Here is a 24,905-nt window from a genome sequence, read left to right as displayed (position 1 = left end):
TTGGCAACATTACAGCATTGAAATACACCATTCCTTTTCTGATAACCTACTTTACTGTCTCTGAAACCTTGGCGTTACGAATCCGATCCAGCAGCCATTAAAGTCAAAGCCTGTCATTAAAATATGCAGGAATGATGGATATATTAAATGAACCTAGGAAGGGGAGGAAGGGAAGTCAATGAATGTATGGTTTAATAGAAGATGGTTAATTTGAAATGTAAAATTTGAAAAGTTAATAAAAAATTTAAACAGAACAAAGCCTGTTAACATGAGAGATGAAGTTCTGTTTCAATTTGGGGCTTTGGAGTCTGTTAGACGGTGCATCATCCATGGCCAGAAAATAGACTGACTTGCTTATGCGCCGCCTCAGCTTTTCCGAGTTTCCTCTTCACCATAATCAACAATCTCCCACATCAGAGTTCACAGCAAGGTTTGCAGCTTTTTATTGTCTCCCTAGAGGACCGCTATGCCATTCCTTGATTTATTCTGAAAACTTAAAAGGTTTAGTCCTTATTCTCCAGGTCCCCTTCTCAACAGAGGGTTTCCTAACTTTAAACCACAGCTCTAGGTGCATTTGGACCGGTTGCCACTGTTATCACTTGATGAATGCAAGCGTTAGTGTCATGTGTGAATGTGTCATCACAGGTTTAACACCAGAGACAAAGCAGACACTAGTCTGAAGCTTGGCAAAGAAGCGGGTGCCCTGCCTACATGTGTTAATGGCTTATCAGCGGTGGTGGTAGCGCTGTGATCATCACTAGGTGACTATTTATTATTTTATTTATTGAACTTAAATCCCAGAGTTTTCTCTAAGGAGCTGAAGGTGTCATACATGGTTCTCCCCTTCCTCATTTAATCCACAAAACAACCCTGTTGTTGAAAAGACAGTGACGGCCCAAGGTCACCCAGTGAGCTTCATGGTCAAGTGGAGATTTGAACCCTGGTCTCCCAGATTCTAGTTTGACACTCAAACCGCTGGTTCTGAGTTTCCATTTACATTTCCCACAATGCCCCTGCGGTAGTGCTGTTCTGGAGCATTGCAGAAAATTTAAATGGTGGCTCACCATCCACCTGGCATGTGGGTTCAGGACAGGTGTCAGTGCATTGGCAGGTCCTACGCAAGTACTGGGGCCCATCAGCTGCCCAAGAGTACAAGATGGGAAAAGCAGGCCTGGACAGAGCTTTCTTATCATTCCGAAGACAATGTTTTTCAGTTGGCACACGCAGCTGCTGGTAGAAATGGAAACCCCCTACCGGTACTAGGGATGGGGGAGAATTTAAATTCCATTCACATTTAAAGGTGAACCTAATAAGTGAAGTGATAAATGATTCCTTTATTTGAACCAACCAGTGCTCACAAAGAGATGTGCAAAGTTTTGAGAAGCATTTGCGGACTGATGAATCTGATACATTTGTCAAGTACCACTTGTGACTAATTTAACATCCAGTCTGAGAAACAGTCCTGTGGAGCTCAAAGCTTGATACAGAAAGATGCCATTGGACCCTACAATCAATGCAATATCTCATCTTGTAATCCTTTTTTTATATGGCTCTCTGGAGATTTTATAGATAAAATTCATTTGGAAGATTTATTGATGCACATCTCTAATAAATGGTCTGTGCAAGATCTGAGAGTAGAAAGGAAGACAGTGAAGGGATTTAAGCATGGGAGTCACATGATGTGAGGAAATTTAGTGGCCACAGTGTGCAGCTGTATCTCACATAGGTCATTCTGTTTTGGAAACAGAATATGCTGCTCACATTCTCTTTTGATTTTCCAGCCCCATTGCTCTCTATTCTCTGAAGAAGACATGAAACTGTTTTTCAGGAACAAATACATTTCCTTGTATTGTATACGCCAGTTATATTTTTACCTTCCTCAAGTGGAATGCTAGACACGTATTTGGCTCAGCCTCTGTGTATAAATAGAATAATAAATTGGCAATCATGTCATGCTCTGAAAATAAAACGTAGCCATGATGTGACCTAAGTGTGGGGCATTTGCAGAGGTGCTGCATTACAGACACAGAGCTCACGTGATCTGAAATGCCCACATTGATAAAACAAGCTATTACCAATAAACTAAATTTTGGCTATGGATATAGGTTGAGAGGATATACATCAGAACACACAGGAGATAAGTGTATGAGGCTACAATTCTTGCCTAAGTTGAGGAAGCTGGCAGCATTTTCCATGGCTTGTTGCATACATCACTCTTTGTACCGTGTCAATGGTTAGTAGATTGCAAGAGATGGTGCCAAAAGGTTGGTCTTCTGCAGGTTGGTCTCTCTACCTTAACTCAGAGGAAGAAGAAGAGTTTGGATTTGATATCCTGCTTTATCATTACCCGAAGGAGTCTCAAAGCGGCCAACATTCTCCTTTCCCTTCCTCCCCCACAACAAGCACTCGGTGAGGTGAGTGGGGCTGAGAGACTTCAGAGAAGTGTGACTAGCCCAAGGTCACCCAGCAGCTGCATGTGGAGGAGCGGAGACGTGAACCCGGTTCCCCAGATTACGAGTCTACCGATCTTAACCACTACACCACACTGGCTCTCTCAGGTTAAGCTTGTGGTCCAATAAGACCCTTAGATCCTTTTCACAAGCCAGGTGTCCCCCATCTTATATTTGTGTAGCTCCTTCTTGCCTGTGTGCAGAAACCTGACATTTGTCCCTATTGAAATTCATTTTGTTAGTTTGGGCCTGGTTCTCCAATTTGTTAAGGTCATATTGAATCCCAAGTCTGTCTTCTACCTCTCTCAGTTTGGTGTCAACTGCAACACTGCTAAGCATCTCCTCATTCCTTTTGAAAGATGTTGAACAACAATGGGCCCAGGACAGAATCCTGTGGCACTCCGCTTGTCACTTTTTTCCAGGATGACCAGCCAGTGCCATTGCTTGGGCTGGTTGTAAGGAAGATGGCAGGCAGAGGTGGAGGCTGGGTGAAGGCTGACTGAAGTTGGTGGAGCTGTGCTCCTTTTGCCCAAATGAACCAACCTTCGCCAGCTATGCTCATGGCTTGTGGTTTATCTCAAGTGTTACAAAATAATTTAAAGATTCTGTGAGAGAAGCAACTTGGGAAGGAGGGTGGTAGCAGTTGTGATGAGAGTTAGGTGCTTGTCCCTGGTTGTACTACGTCAATCACATCCACAGTGTGTGTGTGCATGCTCTCACACAGACACTTTTAAGCTGTTGGGAATTAGCTGGGTTTCCCTGACCTGTGTCCACTATACAACTTCGGGTTCCACCTTAAACAGGAAAGGTGTATGCATAACCCTGAGGTTTTATAACTGTGGAAATTTGGAATGAATCCCAAATGCAAAACAAGAAAAAGGAAATCAAACAAAGGGATCTTAACTGAGGAAGTCTTTTATTCACAGCTAAATGCTAGCATTACAATCTGGCTATCTGTTTTTAGAAGATTAAAGGGGAGGGGAGAAGAAGGTTAAAACAAAACATTTATTAAAAAATTAGAAAGTTTTTTGTGTTTTTTTTGCGAAGCTTGACTAGAACCAGCTTACTGGGTCTGCACACCAAACTGTACAGATATTCTAGCTGAGCAAGTAAGCAGTTGAGAGAAAGGAGTGAGATTTCCCTCCCCATGCATAAAATGCAATTGAGAAGGTGGGAGAGGCAGCAGCATTGTGTAACGCGGTCACCCTTTCTCTCCCGCCCCTCCAAAGACAGTTACTGTACACAAAATAAATACCTTTTACAAGAGGCTCAGTACAATGCTACAGTCCTTCACTGAAGGGAAACATATATACATATAAATCCTGTATATAACTTATTTTACGTACATCACCATCAATGCTACATGTTTGTTTGTTTGTTTTTATTTGAAAAAAGAAGGGCTAATTCAGGCAGGCATTCCAAATGCAAAAAAGATAGTAGCATTACAGGAGTGGGCAGTGCAGAGTCAGGAGGATGGGGCTGAAGACAAACAGAATTTCAGTGGAATGATCCCCAAGGAAGCATCTTTATGCTACAGACTTAGGGGCCCTTCCAGACTGGTGTTAAGTTTGTTTGCGTAGGTGGGTGGGTGCAGACATGTATTCTACAACATGTCATTGACACAATAACAGTGCATGAGTGGTGGAATTATACAGGGCAGTCCACACATTATTTTGCTTTATTATTTTGTGATACTTCCCCAATGTTACCACATTATTGACTTCTGGAGGAGCACCCTTGTGCTGTAGCGCACCAAAGGCGGGACAGTCTACCCCACATAAAATTAGTGGTATGAAAAGTTACAAGATTTCAGCAGAAAGCTATGGGACATGCACTGACTGGAAGCAAAGCAGTTATGTCTGCCCCAAAACCTTTATAGGCACAAACAGTATTGAAAGCAGAATCATGTATAACCATCCAGATACCACCATCACGAGCACAAATGACCATAAGTGCACAATAAAAAAGGACTCTGAGGAGATCCCTAAACTAGTTTAAGTTGGGATTGTGTGAAACCCTTTTGAGAAATATTTAATCTTATCCAGTTTGTTGGGGTGTGTGTATCCTTTGAGGTTTCTTGGTTGTTTCACCTAAGAAGGAACCTCCAAATTTGCTGTGAACTTCACTTCAGTTGAAACCCAACAATAACCTCAGGCATATGTGGGCTCTCCCGAGAGGAATTTAATTGTATACATCTTGCTGTTTCTTTCTTTTTTTCCAGCAAAGCATAACAGAACGAAGAACCAAATTGGGCTTTAAAAGGAGCAGCTTACTGAGTAAGGTCTATTTTTCTGTATAAGGAAAAACCAAACACCGGGCTTCACTGACAGTACTGATAGATGAGATGTTGCTCTCCCCAATTCCAAGTCTAGCACAGGCTTTATGACAGCGTACATATCTCTAACACAGCCTCAGGAAAATGTCAGGCTAAAATGCCGGGCATATTCCAAAGAAGTGTTACTTACAGCCCGACAGAAAAGACGCACACAGTGACCTTTTGAGTTTTTGGAAGTGCATTGCGAGAGAGAAGAGTGAATCGGGGAAAGGACAGCATCCAGCATCATGTTAGAGTGACTGGAATTTCACTTCCGGTAGATGACCTCATACATGGGGTGAAGACACACAGAGGATTTTAAGCATGGTAGATGTGGTATGAATGCACTTTTCCTGCCTTGGAAAAACATGTCACTTCTTCCAGTGAGTTGGGGAGGGAATGGTTTTGCAAGTTTCTGATGTGTTGGAGAAAGGCTGGCTTAAGAGGGTACCTCTTGACAAGTGCCCCATTAGCCTGGGCCTGCGACACTGGCAGCATACCTCTTCCCTTTCTCCCAATCTGCTGGGAGTACATTATTTTTTGGTAAGGCAAAGGATGGATGCATGGAAGAACAAGTGTGCATGTGATGCTTTGATCTAGCATTTGACTTACCAGGCAAGACAAGATGCAAAGTTTGGTTGGCTAACAAAGAACTCACAGATGTTAAAAATGTTATGACTAACTGGATAGCTCAGTTAGACTGTGGTGCTGCTAACACCAAGGTTGCAGGTTTGATCCCCATACGGGATAGCTGCATATGCCTGCATTGCAGGGGGTTGGACTATATGAATTTCAGGGTCCCTTCCAATTCTATGATTCTGTCTTCAGAATACAGCACAACTCATTTTCACAGTGCTGCTGCTTTTGCCTGATCTCCAGGTAGCATCACACAATACGTAAATATAAATAGCTAGTAATCTCCCCTTTCTTATCTACCCATTCTGTTTCTCAAAAAAGTCCAGATATTCCCCCTGATAAATGAAGTCTTCCTGCAGTTATTAGAGATAGGTCTGATTTGCACACAGCAGGGGTAGAATTTAGCACTATACCAAATTTTGCAGCTGACCATGACTTTTTTTTTAAAGGGCACATTAGAAAATCTGGTGCTAGTCCTACATATAGTAGACACATTAAAGTTAATGGGCATGACTAACTTAGGTTCATTAACTTAAGTGGGCCTACTCTGAGTAGAATTTAGTTGTATACAACATCCCAGAAGAAATAGTGTATGGCTTGGATTCATCTTTTGTTTAATGGGAAATGTATTATACCAGTAAAACGATTTATACTATTTTTTTTTTAAAAAACTGCAGTTTAATGCGAAACAAGAACAAAAAATAGTGAGAGGAATATAGGTATTATTTCTTACAAACGAAGGAGAACATCCAAGGATTATCCCAGATATCTGAAAGAATGTGAAGTGCAAGACTTGTGGTTTGGCTCAGGAAACTAACCCTCGGTCATAAGGAACCCTATCTTCTCTTCAACCTTCTTCATAGGGTAATAAATGTTCTTGGCTTCTATAGGAGCTCTCTGCATCCTGCAAAAAGGGAGAGTGGGATTGTTGTTGCCAAATGTCTTGTGTCTACAAAATTAAGATAGCTGTTTGGCAAGGAAAAGCTTTCTGGCTAAGAGTTCCAGTATTTCCTGTACTGGTCAGGTCTCTCAAACTACTTTTTGTCCTCCTGGTGTTTAGGAATTTCTGCTTCTGGTTGCACCCAGAACCTTGAAAGGCAGTGGGAGCATCCAAGGTTTTTTGACCAGACAATGTTCAAATTGGTGGTTAAAGACTGAGGGAACCCTTTTTCTTCCCTATGAAAAGTGGGATCTAAAACTCCAGAGCTTACTCCCTGGTTTAAATAAACCCTCTTCTCCTTTTTTTTTGTCCCTCTAGAGGATTTGGAATTGCCTTTTATGGAGAAGGGCTGTAGCATGGGGTTTTTGTGTGCAGGTAGTCCTAGGTTCAACGCCTGGCATATCCTGTTAAAAAAGCAGGGCTGGGAGCATTGGTGCAGTAGTCCAGGGTCATGGTGGTAAGTCAGAGATCCCTTACTATTTCTGTAGCAGAGTCCCAGTATTCTACAGCCACCCTATTCAGCATGAAAGGGGAGCTTTTTTAGTCACTGTGTACTTCAAAGATAAACATTTAGAAACACTGAAAACAAGATGCTTCAGTTACTATGCATATTAGATAATTAGGTATATTAATTGCATGCAGTAATGTGTATATTAGGAGAAACTTGCACTAGAATACTGCTGAAGTTTCAGGATTAGAGAGAGAGAGAGAACACAAACAGATGTGGAATGCGGAGATCTGAACTTAAAATTGGAAAAGTGAGAAAGTGAGAGAAACCTAAATTGGCAGATTCACCCATCCCTGATCACTACCAACTATATCTGTTTCAGGCTGCAGCTGTTCTCTCCCTCTGGCAGTTCCAGCGGGATAGCTTTTAGGCAGTCATTAACTGGCTCCATTCAAGGGGAACAAAAACAGCTTCCCCTTTATTGTCAAAAAGGTGCTGAGGGTCAGAGCCCTTGCGTAATGGTGGATCCTCTGAGAAAAGTTCTTTTCCTTTTCATGTAAGCAGAATGAAGCTGCAGCCTTCACACAAAGCCGAAGCAGCAACAGCCGAGGAGCACATCTTAAAACCTGCACCCACTGTGCAGAATGGCTTTGTTTGAAAGGTTGCCATCTGCAGGAAACAGGGTCATCCTTGCCTTGGACTCACCCGTCTCAAAGCTGCCAGAGCACATTCCGCACTGTTTCAGCCCCGAGAGGGAGCAGCCAAGTAGCACCACGGAATTCCATTGCTTTTTCCCAAGAATGCACCACTTCTCCCAATCTCCCAACAGCCAGATGCTGAATGACCTTCAGCGCTGGCATCCAAAATCCTGCATGTGCTAGATACAGACATCTGCCTGTGCCTTGTTTCCACAAGAAAAAGCAAAGAGGAAACAGGCAGCAGCTTTGATCACACCAACCTTCTGCTGATGGATGCTGCCCAGCAGCAGCAAAGAGTTGTTCCGCAGGCTTCTGGACTGTACCATTGAACAGTAGATGGGGTCATTGCCAATGTTCCCTCATGTAAAGAAACTCTCTGTACACCATGAACTTGCACGTCAGGGAGAAAAGAGTAGGGCAGCCCTCTCTGGGATCCAGGAAGCTTTCCAAGTGAAGCATTTCAGGAAAATATGACCCCTCCATCAACAGTCTGATGTGATTCAGTCTAGCATTATACCGCCTCAAGGTTTGCAGTCGGTAGAATGTCTAAATCTTTGGCCTCCGTCCGCATTATACATTTAAATCCGTATCATAGTACTTGAAACAGTCACATATTCCCCTAAAGACTCCTGGGAACTATAGTTAATTTTAAGGGTGATGAGAATTGTTAGGAGGCCCTTGTTCCCTCACAGGGTTATAGTTCCCAGAATTCCCTGGGAAAAGGAATTGACTACTGAACCACTCTTAAGAATTGTAACTCAGGAGAGTTGGGATCTCATAACAAGCCTCAGTGAGCTTAACAAACCGCAGTTCCCAGGATTCTTGGGGGAATCCATGCCTGTTTAAAGTGGTTTGATACTGCTTCCAGTGTATAGTACAGACGGGCCATTTGTCTACATGGGCATGGGCATTACATTTCCAAAGCAGGAAGAGCCAAACTACCCTATTTTTGTCCCTAAATGCCCAGTGCTTTCCTTGGTCTGTTTACATGAAGAGCAGCACGGGGCCTTACATTGAGCAAGGATGCCAAATGTCATGTTAAGTTACAAGGTGGAGGCATTTAATTGTGGGGAGACTCCATGCTGACCCTTTTGCCAGACGTGTCAAGATGGAACTTTAACAAAGTGAATCTGCCTTTCTTAAGGTTGAATCCAGCCTAGTTTCTCATACAACTGAATTCTTAAATAAGAAGCTATTCCCCCTTCTCAACACCAAGTTAATTCAGGATATAATTCTGAGTCATTTGAACATTGGGGGCCTTAGAAAAGAAATTTGAGGACCACACAGGTTTTGATGAAGGAGGAAGCTCGTTACAAGCCCGTTGTGCAGAAATGTAAAAGAAGGTGTTAGGTCAACCTTCACTAAACTGGTGCACTGGATGGCGCTGATGGGAGTTGTAGTCTGAAACATCTGGAGGGCACTTGATTGGCAAAGGTGCATTAGACAAACCAGGACTGACCTAATGGTGTACAGACTACTACATGGGTAACCAACACCATGTTGGCTACCCTTGGAGTACTAACTCTTACAGCAGAAATGAGTAGGCTCCAGGACTTGAAGTTTCCATGAAAATAGAGATTGGGTTTTTGAGTACATAGGTGGATAAAGGAATAGGGTGCCCCTATATTGGGACGCAGGTGGTGCTGTGGGTTAAACCACAGAGCCTAGGGCTTGCCGATCAGAAGGTCGGCGGTTCGAATCCCCGTGACGGGGTGAGCTCCCGTTGCTCCTGCTAACCTAGCAGTTTGAAAGCACGTCAAAGTGCAAGTAGATAAATAGGTACCGCTCCAGCAGGAAGGTAAACTGTGTTTCCGTGCGCTGCTCTGGTTCGCCAGAAGCGGCTTAGTCATGCTGGCCACATGACCCGGAAGCTGTACTCTGGCTCCCTCGGCCAATAAAGTGAGATGAGCGCCGCAACCCCAGAGTTGGCCACGACTGGACCTAATGGTCAGGGGTCCCTTTACCTTTAAGCACATGCTAAGCCCAGGATTTTGTTGTCAGTACCACATCACTCCTTGCAACTACTGCTTGTGTGCTTTTCTGAGTGCATACGGGGTGGAAAGAGGAAAGTATGTTGTATGTTAAAGCCTTCTCTATATAAAAGAATTTTACTGGGAGATAAAATGTTCAGTTGAAAGACAGTACATCTCAGGATGATTAAGCAGAAGTGAGGAAGGAACCACATGTTACGGAGGCACACGCTTGTCTCACAAATATGTACACTCCAGTTAACACAAATGCAAGGGTGAGGAGGAGCATGTGAAAGAAGTGGCAGCTTGGAGGAGTGCATAACTCTCCACACCTACTAGCTCTCCACTGTCACCCGCTTCCAGCCCCTGGAATATTAGCATGTGTGATCAACATAAGAAGCTGCTTTATAGTACTGGTCCAAGTAGCATAGCCCTGTCTGCACTAGCTGAGGGCAGCTCTCCAGGGTTTCAGGTGGGAGTCTTCTTCAGACGTACCTGGAAACTGAACCCTGGGACTGTTCACATGCAAAGAATGCATTCTACCATTGAGCTGTGGCCCTTCCCCAGAGGTCCGAGAACCCAGTCTTTTCTCCCCAACACACATGCTTCTCCTACTACATACTGAATCCCATTAATTTCAGAGGAATCCAACTCTCACTGCTTAGGAGACAGGGGTGTAAGTTTACATGTGCCTCCTGCACTAACTTGTTCTTTGGCTTCCAGCATTTAACCACTGGAATTACTAGCAGGATCATGCCTGCTGGTGTAAGATTCAGAAGGAAATGTGATATATAGTTAGGGCTGCCAGATAGTGTTACTGCCAAGCATTGGAGCAACGTGCGCATTACAATGGATAGCGAGGATAGTTCCTGGAACTCAGGGTAAGTATTTCTGTCCTCTTGAACAGGAACAGTTGACTAGAGTATCCACTAGCAATGCTGCATCCTTTAACCTCCCTTCCTCCCTGCAACTCTATAGAGCTGAGGTTTGCTTTCTGAAGCAGCTTGTCACGCAAGCTCCACCTGCTGAAATCTCTTCTGCACAACTATTAAAGGTGCAGGAGTCCTGTCCTTTTTTGCTTCTGGCCATCCTAGTTCTCTTCTCACTGTCCCTGGAGATGCCAGAGATTGAACTCAGAACCTTCCCCCTTAAAGCATATGCTCTGCTATCCTGGTATGGCTCAGTGCAAACTTGCCCTAGTGAGAGATGGGAAGGTGTCAAGCTTAAGGCTTGGGTGCTCACCTTATACTACCAGGTAGCATGGGGAACTAGATTCCTCCTGCTTTCTGCAGCAATCTATGTTCTTGAGCATCTCCTTTGCTGCCAGGGAGCATGGGAAATATTGCTTACGATGCATTCCAGTTCAATTCATTGAGACAAGCAAGGACTGGGAACTCCATTTTCCATGCATCCCAGTGGCAACAATAGCACTGGGGCATAAGCTTGAGGCCTCTCCAGTGCTTTTTATAAACTATATAGTGATTTGAACTTTAAGGATGGATAAGACATTATGAAGAATGTAGGGCTTTTAATTGGTGCACAGTAATTAGAGCTACAATCCTAAGCACAAAGTCTTGGGTAGAATTGGAATACAAGGGAGATATGAAAGATTTAGCAAAATAACAACATCTGCTGGATATTCTCTTAGTTTTTTTGGGATGGAAAGTTGCAATTTTGATTCAGTGGAAATATTTCCTGAAGTTCTACATACTGCCACTATTTTCCCTGGCTGCTATAGCTTCAGCACCATTCCTGTCCTCCCCACTCTCCGAGTTGCTACTTCTCCTTTCTTCCTAGGTAACACATGGTTTTTAAGGGATCACATGGTGAGGAGGATGGCACTAGAATGTCACATATCCAATCAGATTGATGGCAACTGAGAGAGGAAGGGCAAATGGAACGCAAGGAGAGGCCCTGCTGGATCAAACCAAAGGCCCATCAATATTCTTGCATTCTTTTTCACAAGGAATGCCAAAAAAATACCATAGAGGAGATGTTTTTCAGCTTTTCCAAAAGTGCTTATAGAAACTGAGTAGCCAAAGCATGTGAAAGCCACCAATATCTTTCTAGAATACCGTATATAGATTATACATTCATACCATACTCACATACCACTTTTAACTGTCATGGACTGTAGTTTATTAAGAGGGTTGGGAACTGTAGCTCTATGAGTTCAGCATCTTTAACAAACTAAGGTTCCCAGGTTCCTCTGGGGGAAGTCACGATTGTTAAAATGGTCTCATAATGCTTTAAATGTGTGGTGTGGATATGACCTTATCAGCTTTGGGAATGTTAACACTGTCTATGAGCATGATGCCATACACTTAAAGCAGAGACAGTAGAAATTGCTTTAGCTTTGATGCCTAGTTCCTTGATCCAATAGCTGTAATGTGATATTTAATCACTGTTTCCCTGTTTCATGTGCATGAACTTTGAGTCACCTTAGCATGAAAGCCAGTATGAAGACATGGTACATATAATAAATCCACAAGTAAAGCAAGCTGTTGGGTGGGGAGAGGTACTGGGGAAATATGCGTAAATATAATCACATCCATATTATTATATACACTGAAACTGAGCCAACTATTTACAAGTAATGAAATACACAGTAGGTATTCCGGTTTCTTTTTCTGAATAATCGCCTTATCCAAACATGTAGCTGACAATCACATAATGGCCTGGAAGCAACAAAGGTTTCCATAGAAAAGGAAATGCTAAACTGTGCTCAACCCAAGAGACGGCTGAGGTTCCTTTCTTAGGCTGTATTATGCAACTGAGCAAAGGCATCCAAATGTTTTGGATCAATGAGCCTGTGTCAATTTTCAACGTATTTTGTTGTGTCTCGGTTTATAGGGTTTGTTTGCTGAACTCACTTCCTGACTTACAAAGCCTGGATCCAACTGGGAAGGGAGTTTTCTTTTCAGGCCATGGCGGGACATTGCTTGGTGATATCACCAAGGAACCATTTTCAAGGACAATACTCAGAGTAGATCAGTTGAAGTTAATTAACCCAAGTTAGTCATGTCCTTTAACTTCAATGGGTCTGCTTTGAATAGGACTAGCACTTGAATGAAGCCCAGTTGTGTCTCCCTTCCCTAAAATAAGGGGTGGTGGTATACCTTTCATAGAGTTAAACCTATATCATCTTTCTTTGGCTCACAACATTAATATTAAGCTTAACAAAGCTTCCAAATTGGCAGATGTTGTTGCATGGCAACAAAAAGGAGGATGAGCCACACCTGCCATTTTCAATCCCTAAAAGCCAGGGGTGAGGATTGAATGCTGCATGTCAGTGTCATTCTGCTCATGCTGCTTTTAACCATGACATGATGCTCTAGTCCGAGAGCAGGTGAAAAGAGAGGCGAAAGAAGCTGCCTTATACTGAGCTAGATCCTTGAGCCATCTAGCTGAGTCTTATCCACACTGACTGGCCCTCCAGGGTTTCAGATAAGCTTGCATTTGATTGAGCCTGGGGCCACTTGCATGCAAAGGAGATGTTCTACCACTGAGCTGCAACTCTTCCCAGGGTTTCTATGTCCCTCATACTGCTGTTCCCAATGACTTGAGAGTGCAGGTATCAGATCAGTCAGCTGCAGAATTTTGATCTAATGGAGAACCAGTCTATTGTAGACCATGGCCAACAAATCACTGCAAGAAAAACATCACCATATAATAAACACTGTATATAATAAGCCTTCGACTAATCCTGACGAAAGCCTGCAGAACAGGTTTGAATTGTGTACCTTGTTTTGCAGCTGAGACAACCATCGGAAAGTCAGTTACTCCGGCAAAATCCTTCTGATTAGGAGCTATGAGTATCATGGCCAGCGTGGGATTAAGTGGCCTGCTCATTCATATACAGATAGTCAACATGGGGGCTGGGTTAGGGGCCCACAGTAGATATTTGCTATACTGATTATGGGAGCTGCATACTACTGAAAAACTGATTGAGGGTATCCCTGTATTTGAAGAGTGATAGGTTCTTAGATGCCATTTCTGTGATAAGACCCACAAAAAAGCTTGGGGAAAGTGTGAGGAAAATTCAGGTCCAGCTTAGGACCTGTTTATAAATTCTCCTAGGTGTAAAATAGCGGCCTGAAAAAAAAGAAGAATATTTTTCAAAAAATAATTACCATTATTCATCCAAAATCCCATGCTATTCCGCGCTCGCGCCCCTGAGGTAGATGCCAATTTGGAGGAAGACAATGCAAGAGAGAGAGAAAAAGAAAGTGGTTGGTATTCAATGCCTGCTATTCTTTCAAACAGGTCTACCCAGCAGGGCCTGTTCAGGTCAAATAGTGCACATTTGCCTTTAAACCTACATCCTTGCTTGGCCATGCCAAGCCTGGTTCGGGTCAGGTTAGTAGCCTATGTTACACATGCCTCTGATCACGTGTTGGCCATCCCTTTGCCCTCAGCACTCCTGAAGCATGCAGGCGGTGGTAGCTGCTGGCGGCCGCGGCGAACCACATTTCTCTGAGGCGATAGGTTTCCCTGTGTAGTCAACGCACAAGGCGCTTCGTGTCCGCATTCCCTCTCCACACGTTTGAGAACAGGGGGACCAAGGCCCCATCTGCCAGATGGGGCACGGGAAGTCACTGCAGGGCTTGATGTCCTCAGGCTTGAGGGATTTGTTGCAGGCTGAGGAGGCCTGCCCTTCCACATCCAGGCACTCCACCGCTCGTCTCTGCCAGCCAGAGCCGCATGATTTCGAGCACTCGGACCAGTCTCCCAGGACCCACTGTGACGTTAGCATGGGCTTGATTACGTTGGCCAAGTTCTTCTCCTTGCTCTTCTGTTTGCTGAAGTGGACCTCCTTGGGGATAAAGAAGGTGTATCTCACCCTTGGGGGGAACAGCTCAGCGGAAACGGTCAACACCTGGACAGTAAGTGGCTCCGGGAGCTTCTGGAAACTTTGGATGCGTTCCAGGGTGGTAAGAGAGCCACTGTATCTCAGTACGGTCCCCTTGATGAAAATGTCTTCTTCCATAGCTGAAATGGCAAGGTTTCCATTCAAGAGGTATTTGCCATCCAGGGTTTTCAGAGCTAAATAGTTCTGGTCGGGCCACACCCCTCGGCGACCGTGTTGCTTGATGTCAATATTGGTTGCTCCTGCGGGGATTGTGACAATGTCGTTATATCCAAATCTGTGGAGACCAAAGAGACGTGTTTGTTTGTTGTGTTAATATTGTGGTTGCCTCTGGCTTTAAACAATAAAATTTTCCTTTATTCATTCCTCCATGGTCAGATAATTTTGTTACATCCGTGGTTTTTAAAGCGTTGTTTTTATTTCAAATTTCAAATAATTATTTCATACCATTTTATGCAAATGCTTTTAAAAATTAAGTGGCATGAAATAAATATTTCCAAATAAATAATAAAATAAATCATGAATATGTATTATATCTAGCACAGAATGAAATTGGCTTAAGTTGTCATCTCTCCCAAGCTACCCCTAAGAACTGTGGCTATGTCAGGGGACAAAGGACCGCTAAGGCAATGCCTAGCACCCTCACCAAACCTGTAAGTCCCAGGATTCCTGGAGGTGGGGGAGAGAGGGGTGATAATTCAGAAGCAGTTAGGGCTGTTGCTGCATCAGGTGCAGCATCCTAGAAATGTAGCAGAAGCTAGAGAGACACTTCATTTCCCAAGAAAACAGGGAATTGGACAGATAGGGCAAAAACAATGAGTTTTTATCATAAATGCAATGCTTTTTTTTTTTAACAATTCCTTGTCTCAAAATCCCTGGATGAAGTATTGAAAGAATATTGCTATCTGCCTGAACTTCAAGGTCTGTATCTCCCTTGAGGGTTGTTGGAGAACTAGGCTGACATATCCTTAAGAATGGTAGCTGGCAGATCCTTGTTCTTGCTTGCATATCAGAGCTGTTTCTAGATTCCCCAACTCAGTTACACAGCCCATGCCCTACTGGTAGGAACATACACTGAATGGCAGCAGCTCTCCTGGGCTTTAGGTAGGGTTCTCTTCCAGCCCTACCTGGAGACACTGGGAAGTGAACCTGGAATCTTCTGCATGCAAAGCAGATGATCTGTCACTGAGCTGCTGCTAATAATAATAATAATAATAATAATAATAATAATAATAATAACCTACTTCACGGCAGAAAGCCATCAAAATAGCATACAAAATAAAAGTGGAATAATACACAAGCTCTCAAAACAGTAACACCATTACTACAAACTCCAGAAACAGCACAACAAATTTCTTCAGCTACAAAATTGATATTCCATAAAGGACCATGGCCCCTTCTGCAAAGGAACTCTCCCCTGTCATCAGCAGGGAAACTGTTTTATACATCGGTCGATCTATCTTATTACTGTTTGCACTGATGGGCAGTGCCTCTGGAGGGATACAGACAGGGAACATTCCTAGCTGTGCCTGAAGATTCCAGGAACTGAAACTAGGGCCTTCTACATGCAAAGCTACGAGCTTTCCCCTTTGATCTATGATTTTTGTGCTTCTGCAGCACCATCTTTAAATCCAGCTCCAGAACCATAATAAACAAAGAGTCGGGTCAGCCATTGCCTCCTATGCAGTCTTCCTCTGGTCTACCCCGCCCTCGCCCAACCACCTCCCTCCTTCGCAATGCTAGGATTGGCTCTAGCTGCCCTGGTCTGCCTCGTACTTAGATTTGTTGAGTGAGCCAGATATTTTCTTGCAAGTTGAGCCGTTGCCACCGCAAATCCCACACTTGTCTAACTTCTTGGGCGAACCAATGATGTGGTCACAGCCAGCCTTGATGCACTGCCCACTCACACAAACAGAGAGGGTGTCGGGTGCACAGAGGGTCCCATCAGCTACCTGAAACAAAAACAAAGCGAGAGCAAAGTGAGGTTCCGTTGCCCTTCTCTGTGATACCATGATTTAGGACAGGCATCCGCAAACTCGGCCCTCCAGAGGTTTTGGGACTGCAACTCCCATCATCCCTGACCGCTGGTCCTGTTAACTAGGGATGATGGGAGTTGTAGTCCCAAAACATCTGGAGGGCCGGGTTTGGGGATGCCTGATTTAGGATAACCCCAGTCTGCTAAAATGTACATACAGTTTGCACATAATTCATTTTTTTGCTTTTTCGTTTACCGTATTTTTCGCCCTATAGGACGTACTTTTTCCCCTCCAAAAATGAAGGGGAAATGTGTGTGCGTCCTATGGGGCGAATGCAGGCTTTCACTGAAGCCTGGAGAGCGAGAGCGGTAGGTGCGCACCGACCCCTCTCGCTCTCCAGGCTTCGCGGACCTCTCCGCAAGCAGCGGGAACGCTCCCGCTGCTTGGGGAGAGTTGCCGGCATCCCGAAGCCTGCGCGCGCTGAGATCAGCGCGTCCAGGCTTCGCGGACCTCTCCGCAAGCAGCGGGAATGCTCCCGCTGCTTGGGGAGAGTTGCCTGCATGCCGAAGCCTGCGCGCGCTGAGTTCAGCGCATCCAGGCTTCGCGGACCTCTCCGCAAGCAGCGGAAGCGCTCCCGCTGCTTGGGGAGAGTTGCCGGCATGCCGAAGCCTGCGCGCGCTGATCTCAGCGCGTCCAGGCTTCGCGGACCTCTCCGCAAGCAGCGGGAACGCTCCTGCTGCTTGGGGAGAGTTGCCGGCATGCCGAAGCCTGCGCGCACTGATCTCAGCGCGTCCAGGCTTCGCGGACCTCTCCGCAAGCAGCGGAAGCGTTCCCGCTGCTTGGGGAGAGTTGCCGGCATGCCGAAGCCTGCGCGCGCTGAGATCAGCGCGTCGAGGCTTCGCGGACCTCTTCGCAAGCAGCGGGAGCCAGCGCTGGGCTCCCATGGCTTGCAGAGAGCTGCCTGTTTGGGGGCTGGAGTCGGGGGAAGCTGGGGCCGCCCCAGCCCCGCGCCTGGGGGAAAAATATTTTTTCCCCCTTTATTCCCCCCCCCCCAAAAATAGGTGCGCCTTATGGGACGGTGTGTCCTATAGGGCGAAAAATACGGTAGTTGCAAAAAGAAGCTCAAATATTAAGAAAAGTGAATAAGATGGTTTATAATTGGAACTTGTTTTAGTTTAAGACTGATATTGGAAAGTTGTTACTTTCAACTACAAGGAAACTCAGAAGGGAGGGACTAGATGAAGTCAACCAAGATGTTTAAAAGGTTGGATTTGTAAAGAATTAAGTTTGTTGTTATTGTTTATTGTTCCTTTTTTTCTTTTTTCGTTCATTGATGTATTTTTCTTTCCCCCCTGTTTTTCCCCTGTTTTTGTGTGTCATTCTGCTTTGTGTTTTTTATTATAATTGTAGAAAATCTAATTATTATTTTTTAAGTGCTGTAACTGCTCGAAGGGATTTTGAGGTTACTCTCAGAGCAAAGAGCAAGTCTTACTTTGGACTCAAACACTTTGAATTGACGGGTTCCCCCTTTAGCCCGGCAGAACAGCTTGCAGCGGTCGCGAGGTGACACGCCTGTGTACATGGGGACCCACTCCAGCAGATTCCCGTTTGTGTCTGTATAGTTGTAACTGTCATACTTTTCACACTGTTGCTCTCGAAAACTCTTGCCTGCAAAGGAAAGGAAAGGCATCTGATTGCACATGAAGACATGGAAGCCCAGAAAAACAGCCATAGTCATCCTGACTAGTAGCCATCGATAGCTTTCTCCTCCATGAATTTTCCTAATCCTCTTTTAAAGCCATCTAGGGTTCTCTGTGACATGCTTCTGTAGCAAGTCCTGATCTTGTTCGTGTTAAAAGGGCATAGCTAGACTGCAGCCATCGGTCGTGTTCATATCATACATTCGAAGCGCTATGTTATCACGTTAGACCAGAGCTTTACAAACGTTTCATGTTGGTGACACACATTTTAGACATGCATCATTTCACGACACAGTAATTCAGTTTTACTAGCAAACCGGAGGTTAAACTAACCCCTTTCAGCCCTGGGAGGAGGACGGGGAGCGCTTGCCCGACACACCTTCACACTGCAGCCAACACACTAATGCATCGCTACACACAGTTTGGAAAGCTCTGGGTTGGACAGTCGCAGCTTCCCCCAAGGAATTCTGGGAGCTGCAGTTTGTTAAGTGTGTTGAGTGTTATTCAGAGACTCCTATTATCCTCCCAGAGCTACAATCCTCAGTGGTTTAAAAAGTAATCTCTCCACCCAGGGAACTTTGGGAACTGTAGTTCTGGGAGGGCAATAGGGATCTCCTAACAACTCTTAGAAGTCAATAGCAGACTACAGCTCCCAGAATTCTTTGGGAGAAACCATGATTGTTTAAAGTGATATCATACTGCTTTAATGGTATAGTGTGAATTTGGCCTTAAACTAAGTTAGTAGTTAGTCATTCTGTCATTCCAGGGACCCCAGGTATTGTAGTTTTCGGGGGGGGGGGGCAATATTAATGATCTCTGCATCCTGACTAGACTAATAATCCCAGGATTCATGACAGATAAAGCAATAGAAAACTGACAAATGTCTGCAGTGTAGTTAACCCTTACAATATATTAGCTGATATCTTAACGGCTTCCTGCCCATCCTTACAATGGTTGCATTCTTGTCACAAGCTATTTCCCTTTGGTTGGGGTGGGGTCAGCTCTGCTTCTTCCTTCTGGAGTCAGTGGGAATTAAGGTTTGCCGGGAAACAGCTGATTACCATTCGGTGGGCATTCCTCAGTGTGGCATGATTCATACTTGACTCTTTGGCCTTCGCAGTATTTGCCTCCATTCTTAGGTGTGGGGTTGTCACACCCTCTTTCGGAGAAATGCACTCCTCCACCACATGTCCTGGAACATGGCCTCCATGGGCTCCAGGGCCCCCAGTTTCCATCCACTGCCGGCTGCAAAATACAAATCTCTGAGTTAAGGCCCTGATTCCAGCTGATTTACTATTGGGAGGTTGCCCCAGCCCCCATTATCATGGTAGAGAAAAGACCAGCTTCCCCCATCCATTGGCCATCCAATGGGGAAGTTGCTCCAATGCTGGTTTTCCCTCTTCCCTCCCTGGTCCTCTTTCCTTTTGTATCATGTCTACTGGATTTGTATAGCAATTAGAAATTTTTGCATGCTTTAGTTAAATAGATGACGATGACGGCGACAACAACAACAACAACAACAACAACAATAGTATCAGGCATGAAGGGAAAATACACGATCCCTGTATATTTTTCCATGAGAGTGGGAAGGTGTTCCTGTGTTTATAATTTTGAAATGGCAGAAAGAGAAAGGGGTACACACCCCTTCCTGTTTGGAGGAGAAATCATAGAAACTGTGTTATTCAAGTGTTATCTGGCGTTTAGTAAGAGGTGGGCTGCCTGCTTCTCACTAGATGATTACCTCAGGCATCACTGTGTCTTGGGCCACACAGTGTCCATCCAAACACATCTTCTCTGCCCCACAGGGTGTCCCATCTGCCCAGGGCAAGCTGCCATTCCTGGTGTGGCACAGGCGCTCCCCTGCCTCCAGCTTACACCAGAGCTGGGAACAGATGTCCTCCTGCGTGGTGTTTGGGCAGTGTCGAAACTCCTTGCCAAAGATCTGCTGGCACTGATGATCAAGGTTGTATAAGGGGACTTGGCCTGGAAGGTCTGTGGGGAGGGCAATGGGTTCGGCAGGTTTGTCAAGCAGGCAGTCACCTGGTGAGGGAGAGAGGTAAAGAAGGTCACACCAAAGGCTACTTTTTATTCATTTCAATAATGAATAATAAGGATTTCAAAAGATGGTTGTATTTTGGCTTGCATATTGTTTAGGAAAGTGTGAATCAGGTAGGTATGTCTTTAAATGTGTATTGAATCAGCTTCCCAGCTACTGCACAGTCATAGTCAAATCACATACATAACAAAAGAAGTCTGTATTCCAATTGGAAATATCACCAAATCTAGAGAAGCTAAGGATTTCCTTGCATAAGAACAACCTCCTGGATCAGGCCAATGACCCAATGAGTCCAGCATTCTGTTCTCACAGTGGCCAAGCAGATAGATGCCTCTGGGAAACTCACAAGCAGGACTTGAGCACAAAGGGACTTGCCCCTCCTGTGGTTTCCAGTAACTGTGTTCAGAAGCACTGATGCCTCCAGCCATAATGGCTAATAGCCACCCATTCTCCTCCATAAATTTGCCCAATCCTCTGTTTTTTAATTTTTAATTTTCAATGCAAAATTACAACAAAAATGACAAACATAAAATCCAGAAAACAAACAAAAATAAAGCGAAACAAAACAAACAAACAAAAACAAAAACACACACACACAAAAACCTACAGAGAAAACCATGTCATCATCATAATCTTTACGTACATATACACATATTGACTTCCGTACATATACACATATTGACTTCCGTACATATACACATATTGACTTCCTTCCTCTGTTTTGAGACCTCAAAATTTTTAACCTTTCTGAATTGTTGTATCTAATGTAAATTACCTCTATCTTTATACCCTTTGCACCGTTTTTCAATTTCTTTAACCCTGCAAAGCTTCATTCGTTACATACAGATATACTTACTCCAGAACAATGTTTTTTTCATATATTCTTTAACACAATCCCATTCTTTTGCTAATTTTTGGTCCGATTGTCCCCTTAAGAATGCTGTGAATCTTGCCAAATTTATATATTCACAAAGTTTACTTTGCCATTCTTTTATTGATGGATTTTTTTTATTGATGGGGGTGGGGAATGCCCAATCCTCTTTTAAAGCCATCCAAGCTGGAGGCCATCTCTACCTCCTGTGGGAGCAACCTTCACTGTTTAACTATGCGCTGCATGAAGAAGTACTTTGCTTTACCTGTCCTAAAATCACAAAACCGTAGCACATGAAAAGTTGCAAAAGTGTTCAGATTCTGACACATGGCCTTTCTTGAGTTTGGCATTGACTAAATGCCTTGTGCAACTGAAGAGGGACAAACCACAATATTGTCAATATTGTCAGAGATGTAATCTTGACATTACCAAGGAGTTTCTAATAGCCATTCTCAAAAGATAGATGGGCATCAATGGGACTGTCCCAGCAGACATCTGAAAAGGATAGCAAGTTTGATACCTACCGTGCCCTCCATCCAGAAATTCTGTGATGTGCATGGCACTGCAAGGGGACCATGGCAGAGTCTTGTTTAAGTGGATGAACAGAGGGGCCATCATGTGATGCTTCCCTAAGGTCCCAAAGTTCTTCTCACAGGCCTTGGAATCGTCATGAGGCATGCTGAGTACATGCCCTGAATGAAAGAGCATAGAAACAGGAGGTGAATGAGCTATTCCTGCCTTTCTGAACTGATAATTGTCCTTGGAGATGGCTTCATTGCCCTAAATTCCTTTGCAATGTCTCTCCCATGCCCAAACAAAGTGCTATAATACCCTAGTAAACTTCTTTCCAAGTCTGCCATCTGAAAGCTGTGCTCACACTGTACAAAAAAAGCCACTGAAAATAAAAAGTTACCCTAAAACAAAGCTTCGATTTTCAGTGCCATGATCCCCATTAAATGGTAAATGGACCCCTGACCATTAGGTCCAGTCACGGACGACTCTGGAGTTGTGGCGCTCATCTCGCTTTATTGTGCGAGGGAGCTGGCGTACAGCTTCTGGGTCATGTGGCCAGCATGACTAAGCCACTTCCGGCAAACCAGAGCAGCACACGGAAATGCCATTTATCTTCCCGCCGGAAGCTTTCAAACTGCTAGGTTGGCAGGAGCAGGGACTGAGCAACGCTCACCCCGTCGCGGTGATTCGAACCGCTGACCTTCTGATCGGCAAGCCCTAGGCTCTGTGGTTTAACCCACAGCGCCACCCGCATCCCTATGATCCCCAATACGCAATAAGGAAAGCTGAATTTTGAAACCTGCATTTTGCAAAGCTGCAGGTTTTCTATTTTTGCAGCACTCTTCTGCAACATTTGCATACTGCATAGTTTATTCTGCTTTTGCTAGTTAATTATACAACAGTGCACATGGCAATGAAAAACTTGTTCAGCAACTACTTGGGAAACGACTGTAGTTCAGTGATTGAGAACATGCCATGCAGGCAGAGAGTTTTGGGTTCAATTCTCATCACAGGACTGGAAAAGGTTTTTGGCAGCCACTGCCAGTCAGTGCAGACAATATTGAAGCAGATGACCAGTGTTCAGACTCCGTAAAAGACAGCTTCTGAGATTCCATTGGCTTCCTAAATTTTGGCAGTCATTGTTTAAATATATACAAGCTTAAATTTCCAACTATGAGGGCTAGAAAAGGGTGGTGGTGTTTTTTTTAAGGATGGCAGTATGATGGGCTTCCTCCCGCCTGCTGTGCACATCAATATTGGCATGGTAACTACCTAGTTCATGGGCCAAGGTGTAGGCTGCCTGGAGACCCTCATCTTCGATCACAGAACAGCTCTTGTTTGGGTTGCACATGGTGCCTGTCTCAGCCACTCCAAGGGTCCTGCAGCCCTGGTGTCCACAGAAATCCTGTGAGTGAGAAAATGAAGCAGAAACTAGTACACAAAGGAAACGGAGCCACTGTCACCCCCAATGGACCTCTCACACAATAATGTAAATGAACAGATCGTTCCACACTTGAAAAGAACTGATGTTTCAGTGGGGTAGCACCTGCCTTCTGGAACTGCCTTCCCCTTGACATCAAGGCAATCAGTATTTCAATGCCGGTTCTAAATGTGTTTTTATTGTATTATAACTATTGTTTTTAACTGCTTTGTCTTTATTACTTTGTGTTTTAAAATTGTTTTTAAAATTGTACGTTGCCTTGAATCCAAGCTTGGGATTTAAAAAAAAAATTATAGCCCTGAGGTTTTTCTTAGGTCAACTTGTTTTTTAACTTCTGGTTTTTACCAATAATTTTAATGTATATTTTATGTAAACCACTGAGAGTTTTTTTTTAAAAAAAACCACACCAATTAAGCGGTATACAAATCCTGTTTTTTAAAAGCAAATAGTGAGGAGGCCCACCTAATAGCTATTCTGTTATCTTTTTAGTGTCAGGGAAAGACCTTGTCATTCTCCAAGGGCTTTTTGAACTTCTTAGAATTTGTTAATTCTTTTAAGCAACTGTGAGGGTTTTTCCATAGAACTGTAGAATTTTAGAATTGGACGGTACCCCCAAGGGTCATCAACTGCCTGGAATGCAGGAATCACAGCTCAAGTGTTCCTAGCAGATAGCTTCCAGTGAAGGAGAGTCCACCACTCTCTCCCTTCCTCTCTTAGTGATTTGTTGTATGTTTCAGTTGCTGGCTTTGCTATATTATTTTATCAAACAGTATTGTTTTCAATCTTCCTGTTAGTCCAGCCTTCTAAACAAACCCTTATGTCAGGCATCCCCAAACTCGGCCCGCCAGCTGTTTTGGGACTACAATTCCCATCATCCCTGACCACTGGTTCTGTTAGCTAGGGATGATGGGAGTTGTAGTCCCAAAACCACTGGAGGGCCGAGTTTGGGGATGCCTGCCTTATGTATTTGGGGTGTGTGTGTGTCATCCCTAATACAGTGGTACCTCTGGATGCAAATGGGATCCGTTCCAGAGCCCCGTTCGCATCCTGAAGCAAACGCAACCTGCGTCTGCGCATGTCATGATTCGTCGCTTTCGCACATGCGCATGATATCATTTTGAGCATCTGCGCATGCGCGAGCGGTGAAACCTGGAAGTAACACGTTCTGTTACTTCTGGGTCACTGCGGAGCGTAACCTGAAAATGCTCAACCTGAAACATATTCAACCTATGACTGTAGATATTTACTGCAAGTATACTCTTATCTCAAACATTTTGATATGAATGCAGATGCTGTTTCCCACTCTGCATACAGTTCAGACTTCTAACGGTCATTTTTCTGGTTGCCTATTGCAAAGAGGAAAAAATGGCAATGTAACAAAGGGTGCTCCCAGATGACCTCTTTATTGAACCTTTGCTCTGGTTTGTTTGCAGGGAGATTAGACAACGTTGGCCTCTGAGCAATTCTGTCTACCCGCCTGACTGCAAGTGTCTACACACCTGTCTCGTCAACAAGATTGCCGTGTCATAGTGCTCCGGGAGACGGTCACTTGCAGGGTTGAACTGCTGCTGCCACTTGCAGAAGTTCCTTAGCATGAGCCCTCCGTTGTCAGACACTTCTGGCCCAACCTTCTCATCTTCCACCACCACCACCTTCACCACCACCAAACTGATGGAGTTCTTCAGGCTGGGGTGCTTGTAGATCTGAGCAGCCACAGACATCAAAGTGAGGATGTGATTCTGAAACATAGAAGCAGCCAAGGGGGTCAAGGCAGGGGATGATATCTCATTCTTCATTCAGGGGGTGATGCTCTGCATTCTACAGAGGGGTCTATTTTGTTTTGGTTTTTTCCCAATTTTTTTATTGATTTTGACAAATATAACATATAAAACATACAAAAGAAAACACATTACAATACTAAAAAAAGAAAAGAAAAAAGAAATAAAAATATAAACACATATTCCTTCTAAAGTTCATTTTAATTTCCTCGAATCCCCCCTAACTGAATTTCATTATATCCCC

At 44.2% G+C, this 24,905-nt stretch overlaps 1 protein-coding gene across 1 annotated transcript in view; it reads right to left on the bottom strand.

Annotated features, from left to right (window-relative positions):
• Window positions 1-13,671: 13,671 nt before the first annotated feature.
• Window positions 13,672-24,905, bottom strand: part of ADAMTS8 (ADAM metallopeptidase with thrombospondin type 1 motif 8) — a 35,855-nt gene continuing 24,621 nt past the window's right edge. Inside the window, exons 2-9 of the mRNA XM_081172495.1 lie at window positions 24,383-24,622; window positions 22,715-22,847; window positions 21,454-21,621; window positions 19,744-20,042; window positions 19,064-19,247; window positions 17,795-17,970; window positions 16,103-16,278; window positions 13,672-14,603 (exon numbers count right to left, since the gene is read on the bottom strand). Of these exons, the coding sequence (XP_081028621.1) occupies window positions 13,871-14,603; window positions 16,103-16,278; window positions 17,795-17,970; window positions 19,064-19,247; window positions 19,744-20,042; window positions 21,454-21,621; window positions 22,715-22,847; window positions 24,383-24,622 (2,109 nt within the window). The 3' untranslated portion in view covers window positions 13,672-13,870. The remainder of the gene's footprint in view (window positions 14,604-16,102; window positions 16,279-17,794; window positions 17,971-19,063; window positions 19,248-19,743; window positions 20,043-21,453; window positions 21,622-22,714; window positions 22,848-24,382; window positions 24,623-24,905) is intronic.

This window comes from Podarcis bocagei, assembly GCF_964188305.1.
Source record: "Podarcis bocagei genome assembly, chromosome: 15".
In the NCBI taxonomy this organism is placed as follows: domain Eukaryota; kingdom Metazoa; phylum Chordata; class Lepidosauria; order Squamata; family Lacertidae; genus Podarcis; species Podarcis bocagei.
The sequence above is the reverse complement of the archived record's forward strand: the minus strand, read 5'-3'. Positions and strand labels throughout refer to the sequence as shown.